Source organism: Penicillium citrinum, assembly GCF_028827155.1.
Source record: "Penicillium citrinum strain IBT 23319 chromosome Unknown utg000008l:1.0-2707905.0:1.0-2709502.0, whole genome shotgun sequence".
NCBI classification, from domain to species: domain Eukaryota; kingdom Fungi; phylum Ascomycota; class Eurotiomycetes; order Eurotiales; family Aspergillaceae; genus Penicillium; species Penicillium citrinum.
In genome coordinates, this window is record NW_026622693.1 from 1,797,569 (window position 1) to 1,819,427 (window position 21,859).

Below are 21,859 nucleotides of genomic sequence, written 5' to 3' on the forward strand. Positions count from 1 at the left end.
TGCTACATTATAATCCTACCCACAGCCAACTGCATCTCCATGACTCACTGTCTACGCACTCCACGTTCTGGCAGTTCCACCTGCCCCACGGCGTTAATCCTGCCCAACGAACCCTGAAACGTTGCCGCCAGCCTGTAGCCTCACTTTGGCCCGCTACTGGGGGTTCCCTGCCTGATCTACATACTATGTACATACGTTGTAACTACATACAGTACAATGTACTCCATCGTGCATTGGGCACATGCTGGACCCGTGCCGTGGAAGATAGAAGTTCCCTCGAAGCCTATCCAAAGCCCATCCCTTGGGATAGTCCCAGTATCCAAGCAGAAGGAGTCTAACTGGATTTCCGGGACACTTCCTATAGGTTCGAGTGTACATCATTCAGTTGTTGCTCTCCACTTGGTGAGCGGTTGGTCTCCTTTTCTACGATGGGGCGGTGGTCCTGGTAATTTCTGATACTTTGACCGCTGGTAGTATTGCTAAGCTGGACATACTGAGTGGTTCTTTGACGATGAGTCAACTTGGATGCTCTTTGATCTGGTATTTCGGGGTCTTTTGATTATCCCGAGTAGTTTTGAGTGGGCTCTATGCTTTATGATCGCTCCTTGGTTGCTTGTACTATGTAGTAGTATGAGTCTAACCCACCGTAATATGCAAATACCATCTAAGCAATATACGAACACTACGATTTTGCGATTCTGATAACTTGATCAGTTTATTAATTGTATAGATGTTGTTATCGAATCTCTTAAGTGTGTCCCACCTGAGCTTTTGCAAAGAGCTTTCCATGAATGAAGTAAATTCCTAATCAACTCCAAGGCTTGAACTACTCATCCAATCGAAACTATACTACCAAACACAACCTCCCATTCATCTTAAAATAAACCATCACTTATCCTCTCATAAGGCGTCTCAAGTCCAACCGCCTCAATTTGGGTACACATACTGTTCGAATACTCTACTGGTAGAAACCCGTAGGCCATGGTCATTATCTACCATACGGCCATACGAGTACATGTGTACTACGTAAGAGGTAGCAATAAAAACTGTATCACACTAATAGTTTGCTACGATCCTCACATCCAACCAACTCAATAACTACGAACATGATCGACGACAGTCACGCGCGTTTCGCGGTGAAAATTACCTTGGATGTGATGGGCGGATGCTGCACTTTGGTATGTCAGCGGACAGATGCAGTCGATATCACTATCACATCTGGATCTAGGCTTGAAATTACTTATTCAAGACTATCATGCCATAACTATGGAGGTATCATGGGGTAGACTATGGTTTTAGACGTCACTGTTGTGTACTATGAGTTAGTTAGTAGGTACTGGGGAGATGTTACTTATTACTTGTGGTGTATGTGTACTACCTTACCTAGTATGAATCGGGGAGAAGTATCATTTGTCTACAAATACTGAGGCTATGATTACATGGATATCCTAGATGGGAATTATAATATTATATTCGATATTTTTATTGATTTTTTTGCCGATCGATGCAACATGTTCAGGGACAGGGGTATTATCAGTCCAAAGGCCATGGGGAAGGGGAAGGAAGAATGAAAAAAAAAAGTGCTACCAAACAAAACACAGACAATGAAAAAGAATGCTATATCCGCCAACTACAAATTCTGGCAAGGTTTACCAAAACTAAATGTGGATGAAGTCCTGTTGAGCCGAGGTCTCGCCACTATCCACGCCTCCAGTGATGAATTCAGTCTCATCATCGTCCGAGTCCGAATCAACATCGTCCGAGTCGATTGCATCGTAATCCTCTTCTTCACTAGAAGGGTCAGATTCATCCATTCGATCCACTGCCTCGGCCTTGCTCGCCGCTGCCGCTGCTGCCTTGCGGATTTGTCCGGCGCGGTCGACATGGGGCAGCTTGCAGCGTTTCTTGTGGCAGACACCGTTATTGGCATAGTCTGGACACTCGTGGACGTGGCGTTCCGTACATTCGGCGCCTTTATCGCAGTATCCTAGAGTCGCAAAAGCGCGGCAGACGGGAGCTCCAGGGGTTACCCGGATATGCGCGTAGCGGCATTCAGGGTTGGAGCAACGTCCCCGAAGGAAATGCATACAGAAAGGGGAGCGATGGGGTGAGGGCTCATGAGAGAGATCACAGCTATTACCTGCAGGACATTGGCCTGTCTGAAGAAAATCCTTGCAGATGGCCACTTTGCTAGGATCGTGGACGTAGAGGCATGATGGACCTTTGTAGCAGGTGCCTATGTTGTAGAAAGGAAAGTCGGTCAGTATCAAAATGTTTTTCAGGGTGAGAGGCTGTGGCGGAGTAAGCGGTCCGTCGGAATATAAGATACCGGTCGTTGTAAATCTCTTGCAGAGGTCGTCGCGCTTTTTGGCGGGGTTTGGGGCTCTAATAACCCGCGTGTCAGTGGAATGGCAGGGGAATTTTTTTTTTCTTTTTGTTTTTTTTGGGCGCACCTTTTAGAAGTCACTGCACCAAGACGGTGTAGGTTACCGTTCTTGCTCCGGACAAAAGCCACACCCGCGACAGTGACGCGCTTCGGAGTGGTATTTGCGGTGTTTGGGTCATCTATGAGGGGTAAGCCAGTTCTAAGTAAATCATGAGAGTGGATGTTTCCCATACTTGATACTCTGATCAGCTTGCTACCCCCGCGTGCAATCTTAAACGGAACGTCGTTCACGAGAATCTGGTGTGCGGCAGACTGCGCGGTCGCGGGCGTTGGGCCAACGGCTGCAGTGCCTTGGGCGTATCGAAGAACCTTGGTCTGCTCGCGCTCCGCTCTCCTTAAAGCTTTAGCCTTTCTAGTTTCCTCCATAGCTTTAGCTCTAGCTTGGGTTTCTTTGTCGTAAACGGCCGAGTTGATCAGTTGCATGTGGCGATCGCGCTTAGCAACCCAACCATTCGATGTAGTCGGGGGACGCGTCTCGCCGTCATTATCACTTCCGGGGCCAGGAGAAGATCCTGTGCTTGCTGTAGACGCAGATCCATTGTTCAAAACAAGTGTTCGGTGCCGGTGCGGAGCTACAGGACGCCGTCCTCTACCTCGAGAGTATGGAGCCCATCCTGGGTGTGTAGGGGCATGGCGCGAGACATGATGGGACTGATAGGAGGTAGGATGTGATTGAGAGGACTGATTCTTATGCTGATTGATACGACCTGAATCTAGGGTGAGTATCTTGAATTATCAAGGTGATCTTGAGTGGCGCACTAACCTGCGAGCTGACCAATTCGAGCCAACAAATCCTCGTTTTCTGTCATGCTGTGTACTAGTTAAGGGAAGATTAGTCAAAAGGGAATCGGGAAAGGGAGACTAGCTGAAGCTTGTCGATTCCCAGGCGAATACTGAAAATAGGCCAAGTGGGAGTTGAAGTTGTCTTGTCGAGGACTGATTCGCACTTGCCGGTGGCGTTGATATCACGTGACTCGGCGCACCAAGAAGATCAGACAACAAATGAAATGGGAGTAGCTACATCAGACGTTAGCCGGAAGATCATCGTTTATCTGAAACTTCTTATCATAAACGGAATGATCCTGAGGATTTTACTATAAGCATTTGTACTGGTGATATCACGTGATCTTGTTGATATCCTCGGTTGAGACGAAATATTCAAGTAAACTAGTTTATCATACTATGATAATACCAGTAAGACCTCTCATTTTAATAAAGTATTTGTATCTGGCACTAATAATAATATGCCAGAATTGACTCCCTTTGCGTTTCTCTGGGCCTCAACAAACCCTTCCAAGGGCTTGTTAAAACAAGGTTGTTGGAGTCGACAGCCCAGTGTTTTACATCCCAGACGAGTCCTTGTATTTCAAAATTTACCTAAAATTTGATAACCATCCGAAACATGCTGGACCTCCAAATAATATCCTGAATACCTATTCAAGTTGTTAGGTAGCATCGATGAATCTTAGGATTTTAAAGCTTATATAACTAGCTTATCTAAATATTTGCCGGTGAAATTCTCTTGACTCTTGATGCAGAGCTCAGTTCTTGAACGGCACAAGTGTCCAATTTCCTCCCCCTAGTTGACGAGACGTATGATTATTGAAACTGATTTGAGTTCCATTTTGATTGACCAAAGAGCCTCTCATACCCGGTAGAATGACATCTCCCTTCGTTCCTTCCGGAACCTCAAAAGATAGCGCATTATATGTCCCATTCATAGCTTCAAACATGACAGCAAATGAGCCGCGAGCGGTCGTGAATCCCGCATCAATAAACCTCAAATCCCCAGGCTGAGGTGCAAACCGCCAAATTGCACCTGCATCATCGATGATCTGTATCCCCGCAGCGTAGTTCATCAGGACAGAGGTAGGCGCCGTTGACCAGCCATGTGCGTGAGAAATACGTGGGCTATTGGTATAAGGTGCATAAACAAGCGATCCATCAGTTGAATAACCTTCGATAAATGTCGAATTTGTCATTCGTGGATCATCCATCATAAAGCCCCATTCTAGGTGAAGCAGATCCAAAGCGGCATTGGCATCCCCGGCAATATAATGAGATTGTAGCTCAATTCCACTTATAAAGGGTGAAATAGTAGATCCGGCTTCGGGGGCAGGGGCACCGTATTTACCCCAGCGTGATCGTAAGGACCGAGAGATTCTAGCGATTTGAGAATTTGATTGTGTGAGGTTGGACTTGACGGCCCAGACATTGCCGTCCTGGGGATGTAGACTTGTGGTTTCATTGTCCCGATACAAGCCAGTATTATGATCCCATAATTTTTCGTTGCTTGTTGATTTTATTTTCATTGCCGTGCTAGACCAATTCCTTGTCATGGATAGATCATTGACAGCCTGCGAAAGCTTCAAACCTTGCATAAGGGCATGGTAGAGGAGTGCGTTTGCTTCAATATTCTGTAGCATAGTTAGAGGAGAAAATATAGGGATTGAAAGACAAAGGAGTGCTCTCAAAAAGAAAAGAGCGGAGCAGGATATAGAGAAGGGGGATGGAAAAAGCGAGCCGAATGGAAAAAAGAAGAAACTGTAAACTTACATGACCTCCCATCCCAAAGCGCAGCCAGTCTGCACTAGCTGTGATATTAGCCAAGCCAGTGGAATCAACACTGAGCAGCGCATAATTGATCCCCGCCTTATACTGTTTCCAATAACGCAATAGCCAATCCTTATCACCACTATAGGTAAAGTAAAGAGAGATCCCATTCAGAGCATGACAATGGTATGTGAAACTGACAGTATCTGCATAAGGAGGGCTAGCATATGGAAGTCTTCCATCATGTTTCTGCAAACTCAGTAGCCTTTCTAGTGCAACACGAACACTGTAAAGGTCGTAGGTGCTGACTCCGATGGACTCCAGTGAAATAGACATGTCTCCAGGCCATAACAGGCGATCTCTCTTGGCCCCATCGGTGAGAACGCTGGTTCCGTTTGAGACGGTATAGTTACTCCACCAGGGAACGGTCTCGGGTAGTGAAATGTCGTCGGTGCTGTTGATGATTTGATACCATGGTAGCGCATTTCCCGTACTAGGACTAATTGTACTCAACTGGTTTGTATATGCGCCAGCATACCAGATACGATTCAGGAGTTCATCATTTGAATGAAAATAGCCAGTATACTCGTCCAATTTCTGAGTTGGTGCTGCGGTGAAGTTTAAGAGCACCCGGTTCAAGCTAACGGTTTCAGTCGTGTTACTGACGACAGTCATATATCGGAAACCACCACGGTTATGTTTTAGCTCTGCTGTATAGTTTCCTGGTCCACGTGGAAAGGAGAACCAGAGAGGACTATCAAGACCAGCATCTGCAGTTGCATCGCATGCTTCATGACTGATGTAAAGACTGGACTCGGAGAAAGTGATTCCAATATGAGCGAGCTCAGATGAAGTGGAATTGAGATCGATAGTGACAAGTCCTGCGACATTCTTTTCAAAGTCCAGTGTCACTGAAGATCGACCGTGAAATACCGCTGGTTCTTTGCTAGCCTCGACAAGAGCACCAGGATTGCGAACTGATCCATTGACAGAGTAGATGCTTTTTGGAATCAATGTTCTTTCTGATGGTGCGTAGATGTACTCTGCGTACGGCACCGCCAGGCAGACTGCGGCAAATGGAAGAGGTGATAGGAGCTTCATATGGAATGATCACCTAGGTGATAACCTAGGCTTGTTGACAAGATCTCTCCCTAAACAAGAAAATGGCAAATTCACTTCGCAGAATACCCGAACCTGGAATTTCAAGAGTTCAAATATTCAGAAGGCAGTAGAGAAACTGGGGTCTTTCGTCATTCACGACAAGGGATTTGAACTTGCCGGGTCCACAACCGACTCTTTCTACTGGCCCACTCATCATTGTATCATTGTATCGAGCCTTACTTACAGTATGTATGTGTAGGCATGGAGAATTGGAGAATTTCCATACATGCTCCGTACTCATTTCTCATTTGCCGCGTAGAATATCAAGTCAGAGCTTTATTGGCTTAGGACACAGCCTGTGGGAAGTCCCCATATAAAATCTTTCACAAAAGGAAAGCCCCAATGCTTATCCTCTAAAGAACTCGGCAGTTCGGTATATCGATGACCGACATGGAAAACCGGGTCGGGCATGATGTAGATCTCGGATATTTCGAGGAATGACCAGCACCGAGTGTGGAACTGCAAGTTGAAGTGAGGTTGAATTTAACTGAAGAGTGTTGGATATCTGTTTGAACTGAGATATCCTAACGGATTCCTCAGAATCGGGAGCACTAATACAGTATGTATTCACAGAAACTATTGTTTTCAACAAACTCTACTCCCGCATGGGCCGAACCGGCGAGTGGGCCACTTCAAAACACCATAAATGTGAAAAAATTACAATGCCATATCTCAACAACGACTAAACATTTTCTCCGAAATTCGAAATATATTCAACAATTGAACAGGGATCAAGAGGGAGAAACAGGATAACGTCTATGCAAATTGCGGTTACCCTGCCTTCGCATGTGAGTGGGTAGTGACCTTATACATGAAAAGCTGACGGAGTTCAAATATAGTTCAGCATCTTCATATCGAAACTTGCTAGCTATGGAGATAGCTTAAAATGAAAGGAAGTATGCATGAGATGAATAATTGATCTGACTAAATAGAGCCATATGAAATGCTACGAGAGGTAGTCGAATCCACGCCGATGCGAATGAGACTTACTGGGCCATCGGAATCATGAGACGGGCCAGAAGAGGAAGAGGGCCTCTTGTCTGATGAGTAAGACGCTTTGTCGTCTTCGTGCGTGTCATATCGTTGAACCTTTTGTATGCTATTCGCCCAGAAATCTTGATAAGAGACATCAAACAGCTTTTTTTCCATAATGCACAGATCAATTTATGCATGTCCAAAAGACGAGGGCCTAAGTCCTGAATGGTCAACAAATTGTTGACCTTGAACTTTGTTCAGCGACTTGATGTGACCGTAAGCAAACTGCTCATATGTCCTAATTGGACGAAGATGAAGGCCCTTATCTGGAGTGGTTGCAAATAACGGCGGCATCAATTGTCGAGATGTTCACTATAGTGATAATCCCCACGGCATCCAGGTTTCCCACTCAAAGTAGTAGCGTTTGCGCGATGTTTTCTATTTATACCTCCTTTGGTGACTGTTGGAGTATTAAACCTTACGATATTCCTTACTCCGTTGGAGACTGTTGGATCAGCAAAAGCCTGCCGTGCAGCATGCTGCTGGACGGCAGGCTCTTCTAAAAACAATTTCTACTGAACAATGGATCTTTCTGGGAATTTGATCTACGTAGTATATTAAATTCCCAGATCATACCCCCTGGTCTTTGGCAACCACGTTATATTTGCATTCATTAGTTATAATTATTTATGGGTTTGCACGTAAACAACACAGCTATGGCGACAAATGCTCTTCAATGCTTGACTGTCGGGACATTCATTTCCAACACCGAAATGAGCTGAAAATAGCGAGATGTCTCGACTCTTTTGCAAATCATCCTCGACGCATTTACTGGCATAGGTCGGCAGTCAGGGTAACTGGCTGAGGGCATCCGAAAACCTTCTTGTGCGCCGGGGTACTGTAGCAAGAGGCATCATTGGCAGCACAGTCAAAGGCCTCACAGCCTTCTCCGGGGCTAAGAGAGTTGGGGTTCGCCGCGAAGGGGTTGCCCCATTCTGTGCTCAGTTCGTCTTGAAGACAGGTCAGCAAATTGCTTTTTCTTGGCAGTCTCCGTTGATATACTTACAGTATGCGTAGTCCGGATTGGAAGAGAACGAATAGCCGAAGAAGAGAGGATTGCTTAGAGTCTTTGTCTTGGCGATCTTGACGGTCTGTATTTTATATTGAGTTAGCCTTCTTGATATCAAAGTCGATTATACGAAGCAGTGGTAACATAGAAAGAGTCACTTACCGAGCCAGATTTTCTAAATTTCTCGGAGAAAGTACCCCCCTTGGGGACGGTTGTGAGAGGGCCGGGAGCGCTGCCATCGTAAGGGAACGACTGCACATACACCGAGGTAGCACAGTGGTTGTGTACGACGGCATTCTGGGCCGAGACGAGGCCGAGGAACGCACTAATGGCGATTAGAGAGACCTTCATGATGGGAATATTGTGATTTAGTTCGAAATTAAAACTTCCTTTGTGTTTTTCCCTCTCGACAATAAGCGGAATCGACGGGCTTCATATAGGTCTGTTTTTGGGGCTCCAAGCAATAGCTGAAGTATACCGTGAAGGCTTCGAGTGATTTCATGTCTTGGATTGTCAGGCAACCCCCTCCGGGGTTGCTTCCTTGGACCAATCAACTTGAGGTAGAGGTGAGACATGCGCATCATCGCCAATGCAGGGTCTCCGCATCAAAGAGCTCGTACCGGATAGCGTTACACTCACCCCGCGATTACTCTCAATGTTTTACATTGACCGGGCATTTTATTGACTATTATGCACGTGTATAAACCATGTGGAGTAGTGTGCTTTTTCAGCGGTCTGAAAACCTGCTTGAATCAGCGAAACTATTGCATAGAGACATGATACTCTTCCGGTTTCTCCGCCATCGACTCGGATCGGGATAGTTACTGTGTTTCCGTTTCAATTTAGAGGGAAAGCCTCGACAACCCCAAGGCTCACTTTATCTGTCTAAAGCTTCTCTCGTATGCCATTTTGCAGAAATTTGGATAAGAAGTAGAATCCAAATGCAGATTAGATACGCTTCTTCAAGTCAACATTCTCATAAAGCACTGGTTAATGCCAAGAGTACTATACCGATCGTGCGGTCATCCTGCCCGATTCAGCTTCGTATAAAGCCCGCATTGACGAGCTCGTGTCCGTAATTGACTCAAGATTCCTGCAGCTTGGAAAGAGATCCACAAAGTTGCAGAGTCCTATTTTCAGGAAGTAAATGATGTAGCTAGCGCATATCGCTGGTCCGTTCTAGCCCAGAAATGATGCTAGCAGCGTAGAAATTAAAAGAGAGCTTTGGAACTCGTTCTGCTAATTATAAAAGGCATCGAAGTTACGCCAAGTGAGACATTCATTCATGAAATTCCACACCAGGGATATTACTGCCTAGGTAATACCAGTAAACTTTGAGACACTACTCCCTCCAAGTCCCGTGGTGGTAAGATTAGAGGCGAAAATTGGCGTTGGTCATGTGGGCAGAAACAGCATTCTAGTAGCTTTGGAGCAGGATAATCCAGCATACATCACATTTCAGTATGAAAAGGACGAATGTAGAGTGTTCTACCCACTACATTCGCCGTAGATCATCATACCAGACGGAGATGTGCGGCTGTGGGATCTATAATAATAAACCCTGATATAAGATGAATATAGAATATGGGCATAGAAGCCTGAGGCTTACTGAGGCTAAAACGCGGTTATTCCAAAGCCTACTGGCAATCAAAAGACTGCAGATCTCAGGAGTTGTCATGCGCTGTGGTTGAATTCCAGGTCTTTTGGTCTTAGAGGGCCATGTCAAATATTGAGCAGCATTTCAGCCAATGCCAGCATAGTTTCATAAGAGATGAAAATATTTAAGCATGGTGCGTGAATTTCATTCTTATTCATCCAATCCCAGTCGTTGTCAAGTTGGTCAACTGAATAGATCTAAATGAGTCATCTCTTGTCACTTCCGATACATTGTCTACTTGGCCAATTAGAGAAGGCCGAGCCATGAGTCGGGATTGGATTTGGACCTTGAGCTCCACCTCAGGGCTGCTATTAGCTAACAAATTGACTTATTTTAAAAAAATGCTTTCGACAGAGCTCATGCCCTATTTCCCATTGAAAAAGGCCCTGCCGGAATTAAAAAATATATATATATTCTTTTAGATTCACGGATTTATTCTCTTCGCAGCACCTGAAACACTTTCTTTCGGAGTAAAATGGCTTCATTAACCTCCGTTGAAGTGACTCTTCCAAAGACCCAGATACCGACGAAGAAAGATGTCAGGGATATCATCGGTACATTCATGACTGATGAATGGCCATGCATTGACCCAGATCTTCTCACCATGTCATATAATGCATCATTTTGCAATGCTCACTGTCGGGTGGAACGGCCTAGACCTGCGTCCGGCACCACCAATGAGCCTTTGAAAGTCTTTATAAAATTTCATCGCGAAGGGCAAGGCGACTTGGCAATTTTTGATTCCCTGGCTCCGACAAAACAGGAGGAAGCAAGTATCAGCTACGAGTACGGGCAAACTGGACTAGGGGCCAAAGTCTATGGGTTTTTCAAAACACGAGATGGCACACTGGGGAGAATTGATGAGTTCCTTGAAGCGCGGAATATGGAACCGGAAGATGTTGAGAATCCGGATATTCGGGCAGATGTTGCCAAAGGACTGGCAACTTTTCATCTTTTGAAGGCACCGGTGGATGGGAATTTGGTGGAGACTTATTATAAGGTTGTCGGCCGTGGATTGGCGACCTACTATAAGATGGACAAGTTGAAGGTCCTTGCGAGGGAAGCAGGTGTACCTATTGATACATTGGTCGACTATGACTTTGAAAGAAGGTTGAGGGTTATAGTAGATGGGCTGCAATCCATCAATGCGAAGCCAGGCTGGTGCATCCATGATGTTCAGTTTATGAATGTTATGGTGAAGAATGACCCCAAAGAAGATGAAAGTCGTGTCATTCTGATTGACTTTGAATTCGTAATGCGCAATTTCAGGGCTTTTGATATCGGTGGACATTTCATGCAAAAAATGTTCAAATGGTTTGATGAAGAGAGCAAGATAGCGAATTGCAGAAAATACACGGAAAACGAGAAGAGGCATTTCTGCGAGGTCTATGCTGGAGAATGGAATAGGTTAACTGGTGATTCTGATACTGGCGAACAAGTGTTTCAGGAGTCAGAATATGGTTATTTGCTGGCTCTCACATTCGACATCCATAATATGCTTTGCTTTATGGCAGCGCAAGATGACAAGGATCCTTTGAATCTCTTGGGACTCAATAAGCTGTTTGTTGAATTTGTGGATCAGTATACTAAGCTTGGGTTGCCAGAATTTTGATGTATAATATTGAGATAATATCTAACACATTAGTTCATACAAAGTTTGTAAGTTCCACAAGTTATTTTTCATAAGAAAGATTGAAATTTCTCTTTTACTGATATACTGACATACGCAAGGATATGCAATTATCTAGCAGCCCCAATGAAGTATATCAAGACCAATTACTTAAATTTTGCCCCTTAGCCCGTTTCTGTGGTAGTATAGACATGTCCTTCAAACTCTCACGGGCATCTAAACTTGGGTAGCACACCGTGGGCGTTTTGAGTTTCAAGATCGCATTACCAGCGACTTGGATACGAGTGTCCCAGGGCCATCACCACTAGTCTTTTTTGCGTCTCATCCTGATCTGGAGGAATTTTGAAGAGAACCTCTCTGCAATGATTGTTAGATAGAACTGTTATGTCGAGCTTGAGTTCCTTTGGTAGTGCCTCGGAATCCATAGCTCTACACTAGTTGTTTATAAACAGTACATCACATGTCCAGCGAATTTTGGCCCCTGAGAACCCGATTATGTGACACAGGCTCAAGCATCATTCGATCTAGTAATTGAAAGATACGAATATGTCATAAATGACTGATTAATTTTCAAGTGTAAATTGCTGACTATACAAGTAGCTCTATGAAGGAATCAAACTTTTGTTCAGATAACATGGATGATGGCATTTTGTATATGTATTAAACCCTCCAAACTTTTCTAATGTGATGGATGATAAGAGCTTCAAGAGACATCTTCGAACTTCACGTCGTCATGATCAGTCGCCATACCGGATGCGGGATCATCGTCCGAATCAATATTATCTCCAGGGGCCATTTCAGCTTTGACTGCGTGAGGCATCTGGGCATAGTTGGTCTGCTGTGCTTCTGGCTTCAGTTCCCAAGTCATTGCAAAATCACCAGACTTAACCAAATGCGCAACCATTTCCAATGTCTGCTTGAGATAAGCCTCGGGCTGCATGAGTCTAGCCTTGAGGGCTTTAAAGGGCCAGTATTGGTACTCGCGGAAGCAGGCAAAGATTCTGTCCAAAAGCTCGTTTTGTGGCATACGCGTATACTTGTTCTCCTGGGGTTTGGCTTTGAGAGGTTTTGTCGCTTGCTAGTATTTAAGTCAGCCAACACATCGTAATATAAGGTGGTGGGTAAATTATGGTTAGCACATACAACGAAGGTGCCTTTGTCCGTGGGAAGGGCATGACGCTCTTGCAAGATCTTGCCAGGAAGCTGTTTGATGAACATCGTTTCTTTCTTCGGTTTGAGGGCCTCTAGGGCTCGCTTTTCTGAGATCATTCGGAACTCTTCGTTTTCTACAGGAAGACAATTGAATTCCTGGCTGGCCTGTCCGACAAGGGCAGTGTGTTCTGCGAGCTATAAGTATGAATTCCAAAAGAACTCGGATGAGCTGCGGTCGTAACATACTGGGAACTGTCTTGCGCACATAAGGCTCCCATCGCTTGCCTTGCTCTCTCCTCCGTGCGTCACGCTTCATGGCTTCATATAAGGCGGAACGTGTCTCTCCAAAAGTGGCCATACGATTTTCGGCTCCCGGAATATCCTTTTCTGTAAAAACATAGGTATTTTGTGTCATGTGCGAGGCATTTGTTGAAGTCACGGTCTGTTGTTGTAAGGTGTAATCTTTTGGGATCTCGCGGTTGTCGGGTCGATCGTGCAGTCGTAAGCTAACCTGAAGGTCGAATTTAGCATATACACAGTTAGACAACAAAGCTGGCATAATTCTCACTCGCTTGATATCGTTAGGATCTGTGGGGTTCTGTTCTATCCTCATTGTTCCAACCTCGATTTCTTCGTCGTCATCGAGGCTTGCCCAGTTCTCCCATAACTGCCGCGGCAGACGTGAGAGCCATACACTTTGGCCAGCTTGGGAGAAATCTAAATCGCCGGCATCTTCATAGAGGTCTTCATCATCCAGATCTGCGAGAACGGCGTCTTTGCTATCCGGGTCTGATTTGATGTACATAGCATCCGGGTCTTGCTTGACCTGGGCCATTTTTGAGTCAAGGATTGGGAGGCGGGTGAGCGGTATGAAGAGAATGTGAGAGTTGGATAAGTATGCTTGACACTATGCGACTGCAATCGAATGGTAGAGGTATCTCTGAGTCGGTAAAAAGTGGTGGATAGTGATTGACAATGAAGGTCGACGTGATGCGCGCCACGGCGGGCAGCTTCCCCGACCAGGCAAAAAGTAACTATCAAAAGGGAAGGCGGTAAATGGAGCAAGGGAAATCACACGTGACCATGCTGGGAAAGTTCGATTTTTCGTACAAAACGAAGCAACTATTGAAACTACGAGTTTGAATTGCTCAGATTCTGCATTGGCTTTGATTTAGCAGGACATATGTTACATACATCTTGGTTATATGTATTGATGCGATCATCAGGTCTTTCACTTCATGTTCTATGGACTTGCAGAGGATACGCATTCAGTCAGGGCATGTTCAGTGGGGTCCAGAAGGAGAGTAAACTGACTGAGACTATAGCAAAGAAAAGCTGCTTAGTTATCTAATCTGGTTGCCCCTATGGCCTAGTGGTATGGCATCGTTCTTATGTTGTTTTCCTCCAAAAAGGAATCATCATGAACTTGGCTAGCGAAGTGCCCCGGTTCGATCCCGGGTGGGGGCATTTTTTTTTTACCATATCTTCCATTATTTCTTCCCCAACTCTCGTACCTTATATTGAATTGTGATAATTGTTTTTTATTGCTCTTGTTTTGAAACTGAAATCATATCGCAAATGAATATTCTTACGCATTCCAGGTTTATACAGTCAAGCTCCAGGCCTGCCTTATCAACCTGAAGCTCCGCCTCCGCGGGTCACCTGCCGCTGGAAAGCTGCTTCATCCTCTCCCCGCATTATTTCTTTTTCATCTCTCACACCTCGCCATGGCCTCACAAAAAGTCACATCTGCTCTGTCAGCCATTGAGCAAAATTCTCATCAACCCACCAAGCTTCAACAATACAATGATCTCCTTAATGACATCGTCGCCAGCTCGACAGGCGATGAGCTGGCTCAGGATATAGTCTACTACCTGGACTCGATTCTCAACGAAGACGTTAGTATTGTTGCCGCCCGTCCTCTACTCGACTCCTTTGTCGCCGTCCTACGAAAATTCGATTCGGAAGTTACAATCAAAGTCGGTCAACATGCCGTCACCCTTCTCCAATCGCGCGCCACATCAGTCGAGGAACAGGACTCACAGATCCGCGAGATCCTAGCCGAAGCATACGAAGCGGAGGAGGAATACACTGCGGCGGCCCGGGCGCTGCAAGGAATCAACATTGATAGCTCACAGCGACTTGTTTCCGATGCGGCCAAAGCCCGCCTGTGGATTCGCATCGTGCGGTATTACCTGGAGGATGACGATACCACAAATGCCGAGGCGGTCCTGAACCGCATAAAGAACTTGCCTAGTAAGATCGAGGATCACGATGCCAAGCTGTACTTCCAACTCTCGCAAGCACGTATTCTCGACGCACGGAGAAGATTCTTGGACGCGGCGCAGGAATATTTTAATGTCAGCCTGGCTCCTGGTGTGGATGAGGGCGATCGATTGACAGCGCTGTCGGCTGCTATTCGCTGTGCTGTCCTCGCCCCAGCTGGACCTCAGCGTTCACGCTCGCTCTCCCGCCTTTATAAGGACGAACGGACTCCTTCGGTAGATGAGTTTTCTATACTGGAGAAGATGTTCCTTGATAGATTACTCAATGCGGACGAAGTTGCTGCGTTTGCGAAGAAACTTGCACCTCATCAGCTTGCAGTCACTGCGGATGGAACCACCGTTCTTGATAAGGCTGTTATTGAACATAATCTAGTAGCTGCCAGCAAGCTATATGAAAATATCAATGTCGACGCGCTCGGGGCAATCCTCGGTCTTAAGGATTCAACCGATTTCTCAGCCGGTGAAAAGGCAGAGGCATATGCCGCTCGTATGGTGGAACAGGGTCGACTGCGCGGTCAAATTGACCAGATTGATGGGGTCATTACCTTCGAGACTGATTCTGGCGGTGGATCAAAGGGTTTCACGAATTCCAGTCTGCGCCAGTGGGACCTTGGTGTCCAAGAACTTGCCGAGGATGTCGAGCGCGTGGCAACTAGCATCACCGATCAATTTCCCGTATGTGTTATCCCGCCATAGACCCATACTCTGCTAATCCCCGGCTAGGACTTTGCTGCAAGTCAGATGGTGGCCTGAGGGTCAAGACTTAATGAATATCTACGAATTGATGCCCCTAATAGATTATTTCTCCCTTGCTACTCGTATCCCGAGGCAGACTCACCTTCAGTACCAGCTTATAAAGGCCGCACAAATGCGTATTCAAGCTTCATCCGGAATACTCAGAACGAATCACACATGTATGACCGGCCTATAGGATACTTCGAATTTGAGCTATCGAGCGTAGAGTTAAACGAAAACACCAGAATCTTCCTTTGCAGCAGCTCCCATGGCCTCCGCATCTGTGCGATATCCCTTGAATTTCCTCGCGGGAACCTTCTTCATGAACATCTCATCCAACTCGCCATAAGTACGATTCGTCGTCTCAGGCTGGAAGAACCACAGATAAACCAAACAAATGACACAATGTCCTCCAAAAACAAAAGAAACCTTCGCACCGAGATTAGCTTGATCTGGGTTGAATAGATACGGCAGGACAAATGACCACATCGTATACAGCGCATTCTGCAACGCCATTCCAATGGCAATTGTTTTGATACGCAATCGAGACGTAGACACCTCTGCAAGAATGGTATATGCTGCAGCCCCAATGGTCAGATTATACCACCAGCAAAACACCAGAATAAGCGCAACAGTCCCTTTGATGGCTCCTGCAGCATTGGGGTTCGCTGTCTGTGACCCAACGACTCCAAGACCACCGGTTACCATGAGGATAGCAGTGAGGATTCCCAAACCGTAAACCATCACGTTTCGACGCCCAACCCGGTCAATCACGAAGTAAGACATGACATTGCCTATAAGCGACAAGACTTGCTGAACGATTTGTAACTTGAAGCTCATAGACGTACTATACCCAGCCAGTTGCATGTAATACGTAGAATAACCGGCAGTGAAAGTCACACCCGAGAGCGCCTGAATACACACTGGCATGATAGAGACGATCGTTCGGCGCAAATTCGAGCGACGGAAACATTCAAAGTACGTGACGCCTTCTGTTTCACGTCGCACTTCTTCGAGCGTGTTCCTTACCATGGCGATCTTCTTCATACTTTCCTCCGCTGTATAGCCAAGTCTGTGTAGAGACTTCTTTGCCTTTTCGTCTCGATCTTTCGAGACGAGCCACCACGGTGACTCGGGCATGAAGGGAACTAAGGCAAGTGCAATGGCCGCGTACCCATATTGTGCCACGAAGACGGCGCGGTAGGCCCAGCGGTTCGTATAGACTCCCGTCCAGTTGGTGATTAGGGCTACAACCAGTGGTCCAATCACGTAGGCAAGGGCAGTTAGGCAGGTGAGTACACCACGTAGGGCTAGAGGGGATATCTAAAAAAAGATATTAGCAAATGACAGATACTATCACGAAGAAAAAACACCTCGCATTTCAATCTGATACTAACCTCGCCAATATAAGTAATCGGTACTGAAGCAAGAGCACCAACAGCAAATCCATTCAAAAATTTTCCCCCCAAAAAACATTTCATTCGTCGTAGCCCGGAATTCCAACGTCACAGCCGCAACACTAATCAACAAAGCGATCAGAATAGTAAGCTTTCGCCCAATTGTATCCGCTATTTGACCGGAACATAATGCCCCAACAACAGCCGACGCTACTGGACCACCACTGAACGCAGATTGCCATTTAGCATCGAGCACCCAGCTCCCCTCGTAAGAATGGCCGAAATCCTGGCGGAATTGTGGAATACCGGTGACATTTCCAGAAGCCTGGTTCTCAAAACTGACTAGGAGAACACACCATACGGCGTAAATGCACCAAGCGAATGTCCAGGGGTATTTTTTAAGAGATTGCCATTTGTTCAGCTCGTGGTCTTCTTGGTTGGCGATGTGACCCAGTTGTTGATTATCAGTGTCTTCGATGAAATCTGCGCTGGGCTTTTCTAGTATATCGTGGTCCATTTTGGATATCATGGTGAGAGTATACTACTATTGTACTAGTAGTACTGAGTCGTCGCCACCAAGTTGAAGTTGGAAGACTAGGGTGAGTCTTAAATTTACTAGACTAGTCTAGTATGCAATCAAGTACTCGGTATCCAAATAAAAAACTTGAAAGTGTAGGCGACACCCGTGGGAAACCCTGAAAGCAAAGGACAGGAAATGTACCGCCAACAGTGACTCTAGATCGAGGGGATCGGCTCTCATCAAGGAAATGGTAGGATTTATGTAGTCCTCGGCTCGGATCGAACTATCAGGATCATGACAGAACCAGTCCAGTCTGAATCTGCGCCGCGCGGTGCAGCATCCAATCCCGATTCTCAAAGCCACGAGGCGTGAAGGGCGCAAATTGCGGAGAAAACGTTAAACCCAACGCTTGAAAATACCGATTTTCGGCTCGCATATCCCGGCCATTCCAGCCAATCACTACGACAAGAGGTATGTATTTCTAGTGAAGCATTCACATATCACGTAGTTTACTCACTGTCGATTGTATATGCTATTATCGTGCTTTTCGATTATCTGCAATCTGCGTGGGAATCATATTTTGTCCTGCAGATGAAATCTGGGGTTGAATCTGGGGTTGATCGGGCAATCTCCACGATCCAATCAACCCTAATCCTTCCCAGTGGCTGAATTGCATGGGGTAACTGGCCGAGGTTCTCCCGGGAGAAGGGCAATAATTACCACTATAAACTCTGACTAGGGGCGGCAATGTTCCTTGTTTTGGTCTATATGGCCAAGCATTGCCTTGCTAATCCATAAGTTGAACTTGAAAATTGGGGTATGGTGGTGGCCCGATGTGGCGGCATTAACCCATTCTTGCATTGATTCAGTGGTGTGACTCCCTCCATTTTACAAGCATGAAACGTAATAAACGCTAGTGTCAGTATTCCAATACTTCTATCTTATTCGGTCAAGGAGAATGAAAGTAAGCATGGCAAATCCTGAGTATCTGTGGTGTTTAACCCATGATCCTTATTATATACTAACACGAGATGGTAGTAAAATGAGAGATACTGAGATGGACTGAATGGTAGAATGACTGCTTTATTCATGTAGTACCAGTGTTCGACTACAGCAAGCTACCAGCTCTTTTCCTGAATGTTCTCTTCTCCCTAGATCTTCTCCCTAGACTCTATCTGTATCGCTAGAATTGCGGAATTACCTCCAGTATATGAGACTGAGAAGGTCCAAGAATTCCTCACATCAGATATCCACTATTCCATGGAGCATACCACATACGACTTGCGTCCTCAAAGCCCTTCGTCTTTTGGTACTTCCATTATCGTATGAGAACGAGACCTATGTGCGAACGAATCGGCAATAATCGCCATTTCTAAGAGCCCACCCTGAATCATCAGATGGCATGAAAGATATAAACTAGGCAAGATGAAATGGAAAGTCGAACCATATTGCGGAATATTGAAGCCCAAGACACTCGCCGGCTAAACTTCGGCCTGGTACATGACGCGGGGATATCAGCCATCGGCATGGAATATCCCGAATTCACAACCTTGTGAATTAAGTTTTTACCTGAGAATTGCTCTTCTCCACCAGCATTTCTCCAGTTTATCAAGGTCGAAATTCCAGTATCATCTTCAGGTGGTAATCACACAGCAAATTTGGGCTTTCAGCATGTCGGCACAGCCTACCATCACAGCCCTTACCTTTGAGCAACATTCCACCGGACGAGGCATTGGGATCGCGTCACCCCGCATGTCGTGGAAGTTCGCGGCTAACGACAACACAATCCAAAATTGGGAACAATCAGCCTATGACCTTGAAATTACTCGAGGGTCATCCACAGAAGACTACCATATTGTATCCTCCAATTCACTTCTCGTACCATGGCCCAGTCGGCCCCTCCACTCCCGCGAGATAGTTCGAATTCGCATTCGCTCTTATGGTGGCTCCATAGCTGCGCCTACAGATTGGTCAGCCTGGGAAACTCTTGAATGCGGTTTGTTAAAGAGACAGGATTGGACCGCCCATGCTATCAGCCATTCTGTCAAGCAAAAAGAGGGCCCTTTGCGTCCATTACGCTTTAGAAAGCCGTTTCGTATCCAGTCTCTGATGAGTGTCACTCGAGCAAGACTCTATATCACTAGTCTGGGAGTCTTCCAAGCATATACTAATGGCTCCCCTGTTGGTGATCATTTCCTCGCTCCTGGTTGGACAAGTTACCGCCATCGTCTGAACTATGAAGTTTTCGACATCGCACCCCTGCTCCACGAAGGAGAGAATATCATTGCAGTCGAGGTTGCAGAAGGGTGGTATGCTACTCGCCTGGGGTTTCACGGTGGAAAACGATTTATCTACGGTGATGAAATGGCTTTGATTGCACAGCTGGAAATCGATTCTGAACACGGTCGAGAGGTCATTATCTCAGACTCATCGTGGAAAAGTCACACTTCCGCCCTGATATCCAGTGAGATCTATGATGGCGAGGTTTTTGACGCACGCGAGGAAGTCGAAGGAGAGGGCTGGACAACGAATCTTTTTCAAGATCACTCTTGGTGTGAAGTCCGTGAGATCGAATTTCCAAAGGCAGACCTTATATCACCAAATGCACCAAGTATCCGAGTGACACAAATTGTCAAACCAGTAGCCATCATCACCTCGCCATCTGGAAAGACTATTGTAGACTTTGGCCAGAATCTCGTCGGAAGGATACGTATTCCTTCACTTCAAGTCCCGCAAGATACGACCATAACCCTCACCCACGCTGAAGTCCTTGAAAACAACGAGTTAGGCACTCGACCGTTACGCATCGCAAAATGCACCGATATAATCATCTCGTCGGGACGAGAACTACAGAATTGGGCCCCACGCTTCACTTTTCATGGCTTCCGCTATGTTCAAATAACAAACTGGATACCAACACTAACAAACCTCCACGCAGAGGTCCTGCACACTGACCTCATCCGCACAGGAACATTCAAAAGTTCCCATCCAATGATCAACAAACTCCACGAAAATGCTACCTGGAGTATGCGCGGGAACTTCCTCTCCATCCCAACAGACTGTCCTCAACGTGACGAGCGTCTAGGCTGGACAGGCGATATCCAGATTTTCGCACCCTCCGCTTCGTTCTTATACAATACAGCCGGAATGCTTAGTGACTGGCTAGAAGATCTTTCCGTGGAACAACTCGCCACAGAAAAAGGTATCCCGCCATTTGTGGTGCCCGATGTGTTATCTGATACATGGCCTTGTTTCCCGCAAGCTATTTGGGACGATGTCACCATACTTTTACCATGGACTTTATATCAAACTTATGGTGATGTGCAGATTCTCGCGCGTCAGTATGAAAGTATGGTTACTTGGTTAGATAGAGGAGTGAGACGCGGCAATGATCGTCTCTGGGATGATGAATTATTCCAATTGGGTGATTGGCTTGATCCTACTGCTCCACCTGAGAACCCGGGTAATGCGCGAACAGATGGGACTTTTGTAGCGGATGCGTATTTGGTGCATGTCACGAGGATATTAGGGGATATCAGTGCGATTTTGGGCCATGTGGATAATGCAGCGCGGTATAAGGACGAGTATCTTGGTCTTAAGAGACGATTTCAAGATAAATACGTTACGAAAGAAGGATATTTAGTTGGTGACACGCAGACGGCACTTGCCTTGGTGATATATTTCGATTTACTCGATTCAGAATCGCAGATTGAGAATGCTGGGGCGAGATTAGCTAGATTGGTGAGGAAAGCGAAGTTTCAGGTATCGACGGGGTTTGCTGGAACCCCGATTATCACTCACGCTCTTTGTAAAGTTGGTTATGTGCAGTTGGCATATCGGATGTTGCAGGAGAAAACTTGTCCTTCTTGGATGTTTCCGATCACCATGGGTGCAACGACCATTTGGGAAAGGTGGGATAGCATGCGTGCTGATGGGAGTATCAATCCGGGTGAAATGACGAGTTTCAATCACTATGCGCTTGGATCTATTGTTAATTGGTTGCATAAGGATGTCGCCGGTGTGAGTTTGCTTGAACCTGGGTGGAAACGTTTTCTTGTGAAGCCTTTACCGGGGGGTACAATTACAAGTGCCGAGGTCCGGTACAATACTCCCTTTGGAGAACTGGAGTGTCGATGGGCTCTTGATGGGGATTTTTTTTCGTCTTAGCTTGTTTGTGCCACCCAATACTTCAGCTAGGGTTGTTCTGCCCGGCGGAGATACTGCTACTACCGCTGTTGGATCCGGGAGACATGAATTTGAGAGCAGGTTTGATAGTGCG

General features: G+C 46.1%; 8 protein-coding genes across 8 annotated transcripts; 3 read left to right on the plus strand and 5 right to left on the minus strand.

Annotated features, from left to right (window-relative positions):
• Window positions 1-1,658: 1,658 nt before the first annotated feature.
• Window positions 1,659-3,255, minus strand: N7469_009114 (CCCH zinc finger protein; the record flags this gene model as incomplete). Its single annotated transcript, XM_056648032.1, has 3 exons — window positions 1,659-2,385; window positions 2,454-3,153; window positions 3,210-3,255. The coding sequence occupies 3 exons, from the start codon at window positions 3,253-3,255 to the stop codon at window positions 1,659-1,661; spliced, it is 1,473 nt and encodes a 490-aa protein (XP_056497797.1).
• A 732-nt stretch (window positions 3,256-3,987) lies between these two features.
• Window positions 3,988-6,100, minus strand: N7469_009115 (putative alpha-L-rhamnosidase A; the record flags this gene model as incomplete). The annotated part of the gene is made up of 2 exons (XM_056648033.1): window positions 3,988-4,863; window positions 5,003-6,100. The coding sequence occupies 2 exons, from the start codon at window positions 6,098-6,100 to the stop codon at window positions 3,988-3,990; spliced, it is 1,974 nt and encodes a 657-aa protein (XP_056497798.1).
• Window positions 6,101-7,963: 1,863 nt separating this feature from the next.
• N7469_009116 (uncharacterized protein) lies at window positions 7,964-8,555 on the minus strand (the record flags this gene model as incomplete). Its single annotated transcript, XM_056648034.1, has 3 exons — window positions 7,964-8,145; window positions 8,202-8,286; window positions 8,367-8,555. The coding sequence occupies 3 exons, from the start codon at window positions 8,553-8,555 to the stop codon at window positions 7,964-7,966; spliced, it is 456 nt and encodes a 151-aa protein (XP_056497799.1).
• Window positions 8,556-10,336: 1,781 nt separating this feature from the next.
• Window positions 10,337-11,473, plus strand: N7469_009117 (putative choline kinase; the record flags this gene model as incomplete). Its single annotated transcript, XM_056648035.1, has 1 exon — window positions 10,337-11,473. One exon carries the CDS (start codon window positions 10,337-10,339, stop codon window positions 11,471-11,473), a length of 1,137 nt encoding a protein of 378 aa, XP_056497800.1.
• A 721-nt stretch (window positions 11,474-12,194) lies between these two features.
• N7469_009118 (transcription factor IIF subunit TFG2) lies at window positions 12,195-13,478 on the minus strand (the record flags this gene model as incomplete). The annotated part of the gene is made up of 4 exons (XM_056648036.1): window positions 12,195-12,569; window positions 12,635-12,831; window positions 12,890-13,154; window positions 13,212-13,478. The coding sequence occupies 4 exons, from the start codon at window positions 13,476-13,478 to the stop codon at window positions 12,195-12,197; spliced, it is 1,104 nt and encodes a 367-aa protein (XP_056497801.1).
• Window positions 13,479-14,370: 892 nt separating this feature from the next.
• On the plus strand, window positions 14,371-15,681 carry N7469_009119 (PCI domain-containing protein; the record flags this gene model as incomplete). Its single annotated transcript, XM_056648037.1, has 2 exons — window positions 14,371-15,603; window positions 15,652-15,681. 2 exons carry the CDS (start codon window positions 14,371-14,373, stop codon window positions 15,679-15,681), a joined length of 1,263 nt encoding a protein of 420 aa, XP_056497802.1.
• Window positions 15,682-15,891: 210 nt separating this feature from the next.
• N7469_009120 (uncharacterized protein) lies at window positions 15,892-17,577 on the minus strand (the record flags this gene model as incomplete). Its single annotated transcript, XM_056648038.1, has 2 exons — window positions 15,892-16,973; window positions 17,061-17,577. The coding sequence occupies 2 exons, from the start codon at window positions 17,575-17,577 to the stop codon at window positions 15,892-15,894; spliced, it is 1,599 nt and encodes a 532-aa protein (XP_056497803.1).
• A 1,674-nt stretch (window positions 17,578-19,251) lies between these two features.
• N7469_009121 (uncharacterized protein) lies at window positions 19,252-21,747 on the plus strand (the record flags this gene model as incomplete). Its single annotated transcript, XM_056648039.1, has 1 exon — window positions 19,252-21,747. The coding sequence occupies one exon, from the start codon at window positions 19,252-19,254 to the stop codon at window positions 21,745-21,747; it is 2,496 nt and encodes an 831-aa protein (XP_056497804.1).
• Between the last annotated feature and the right edge of the window lie 112 nt (window positions 21,748-21,859).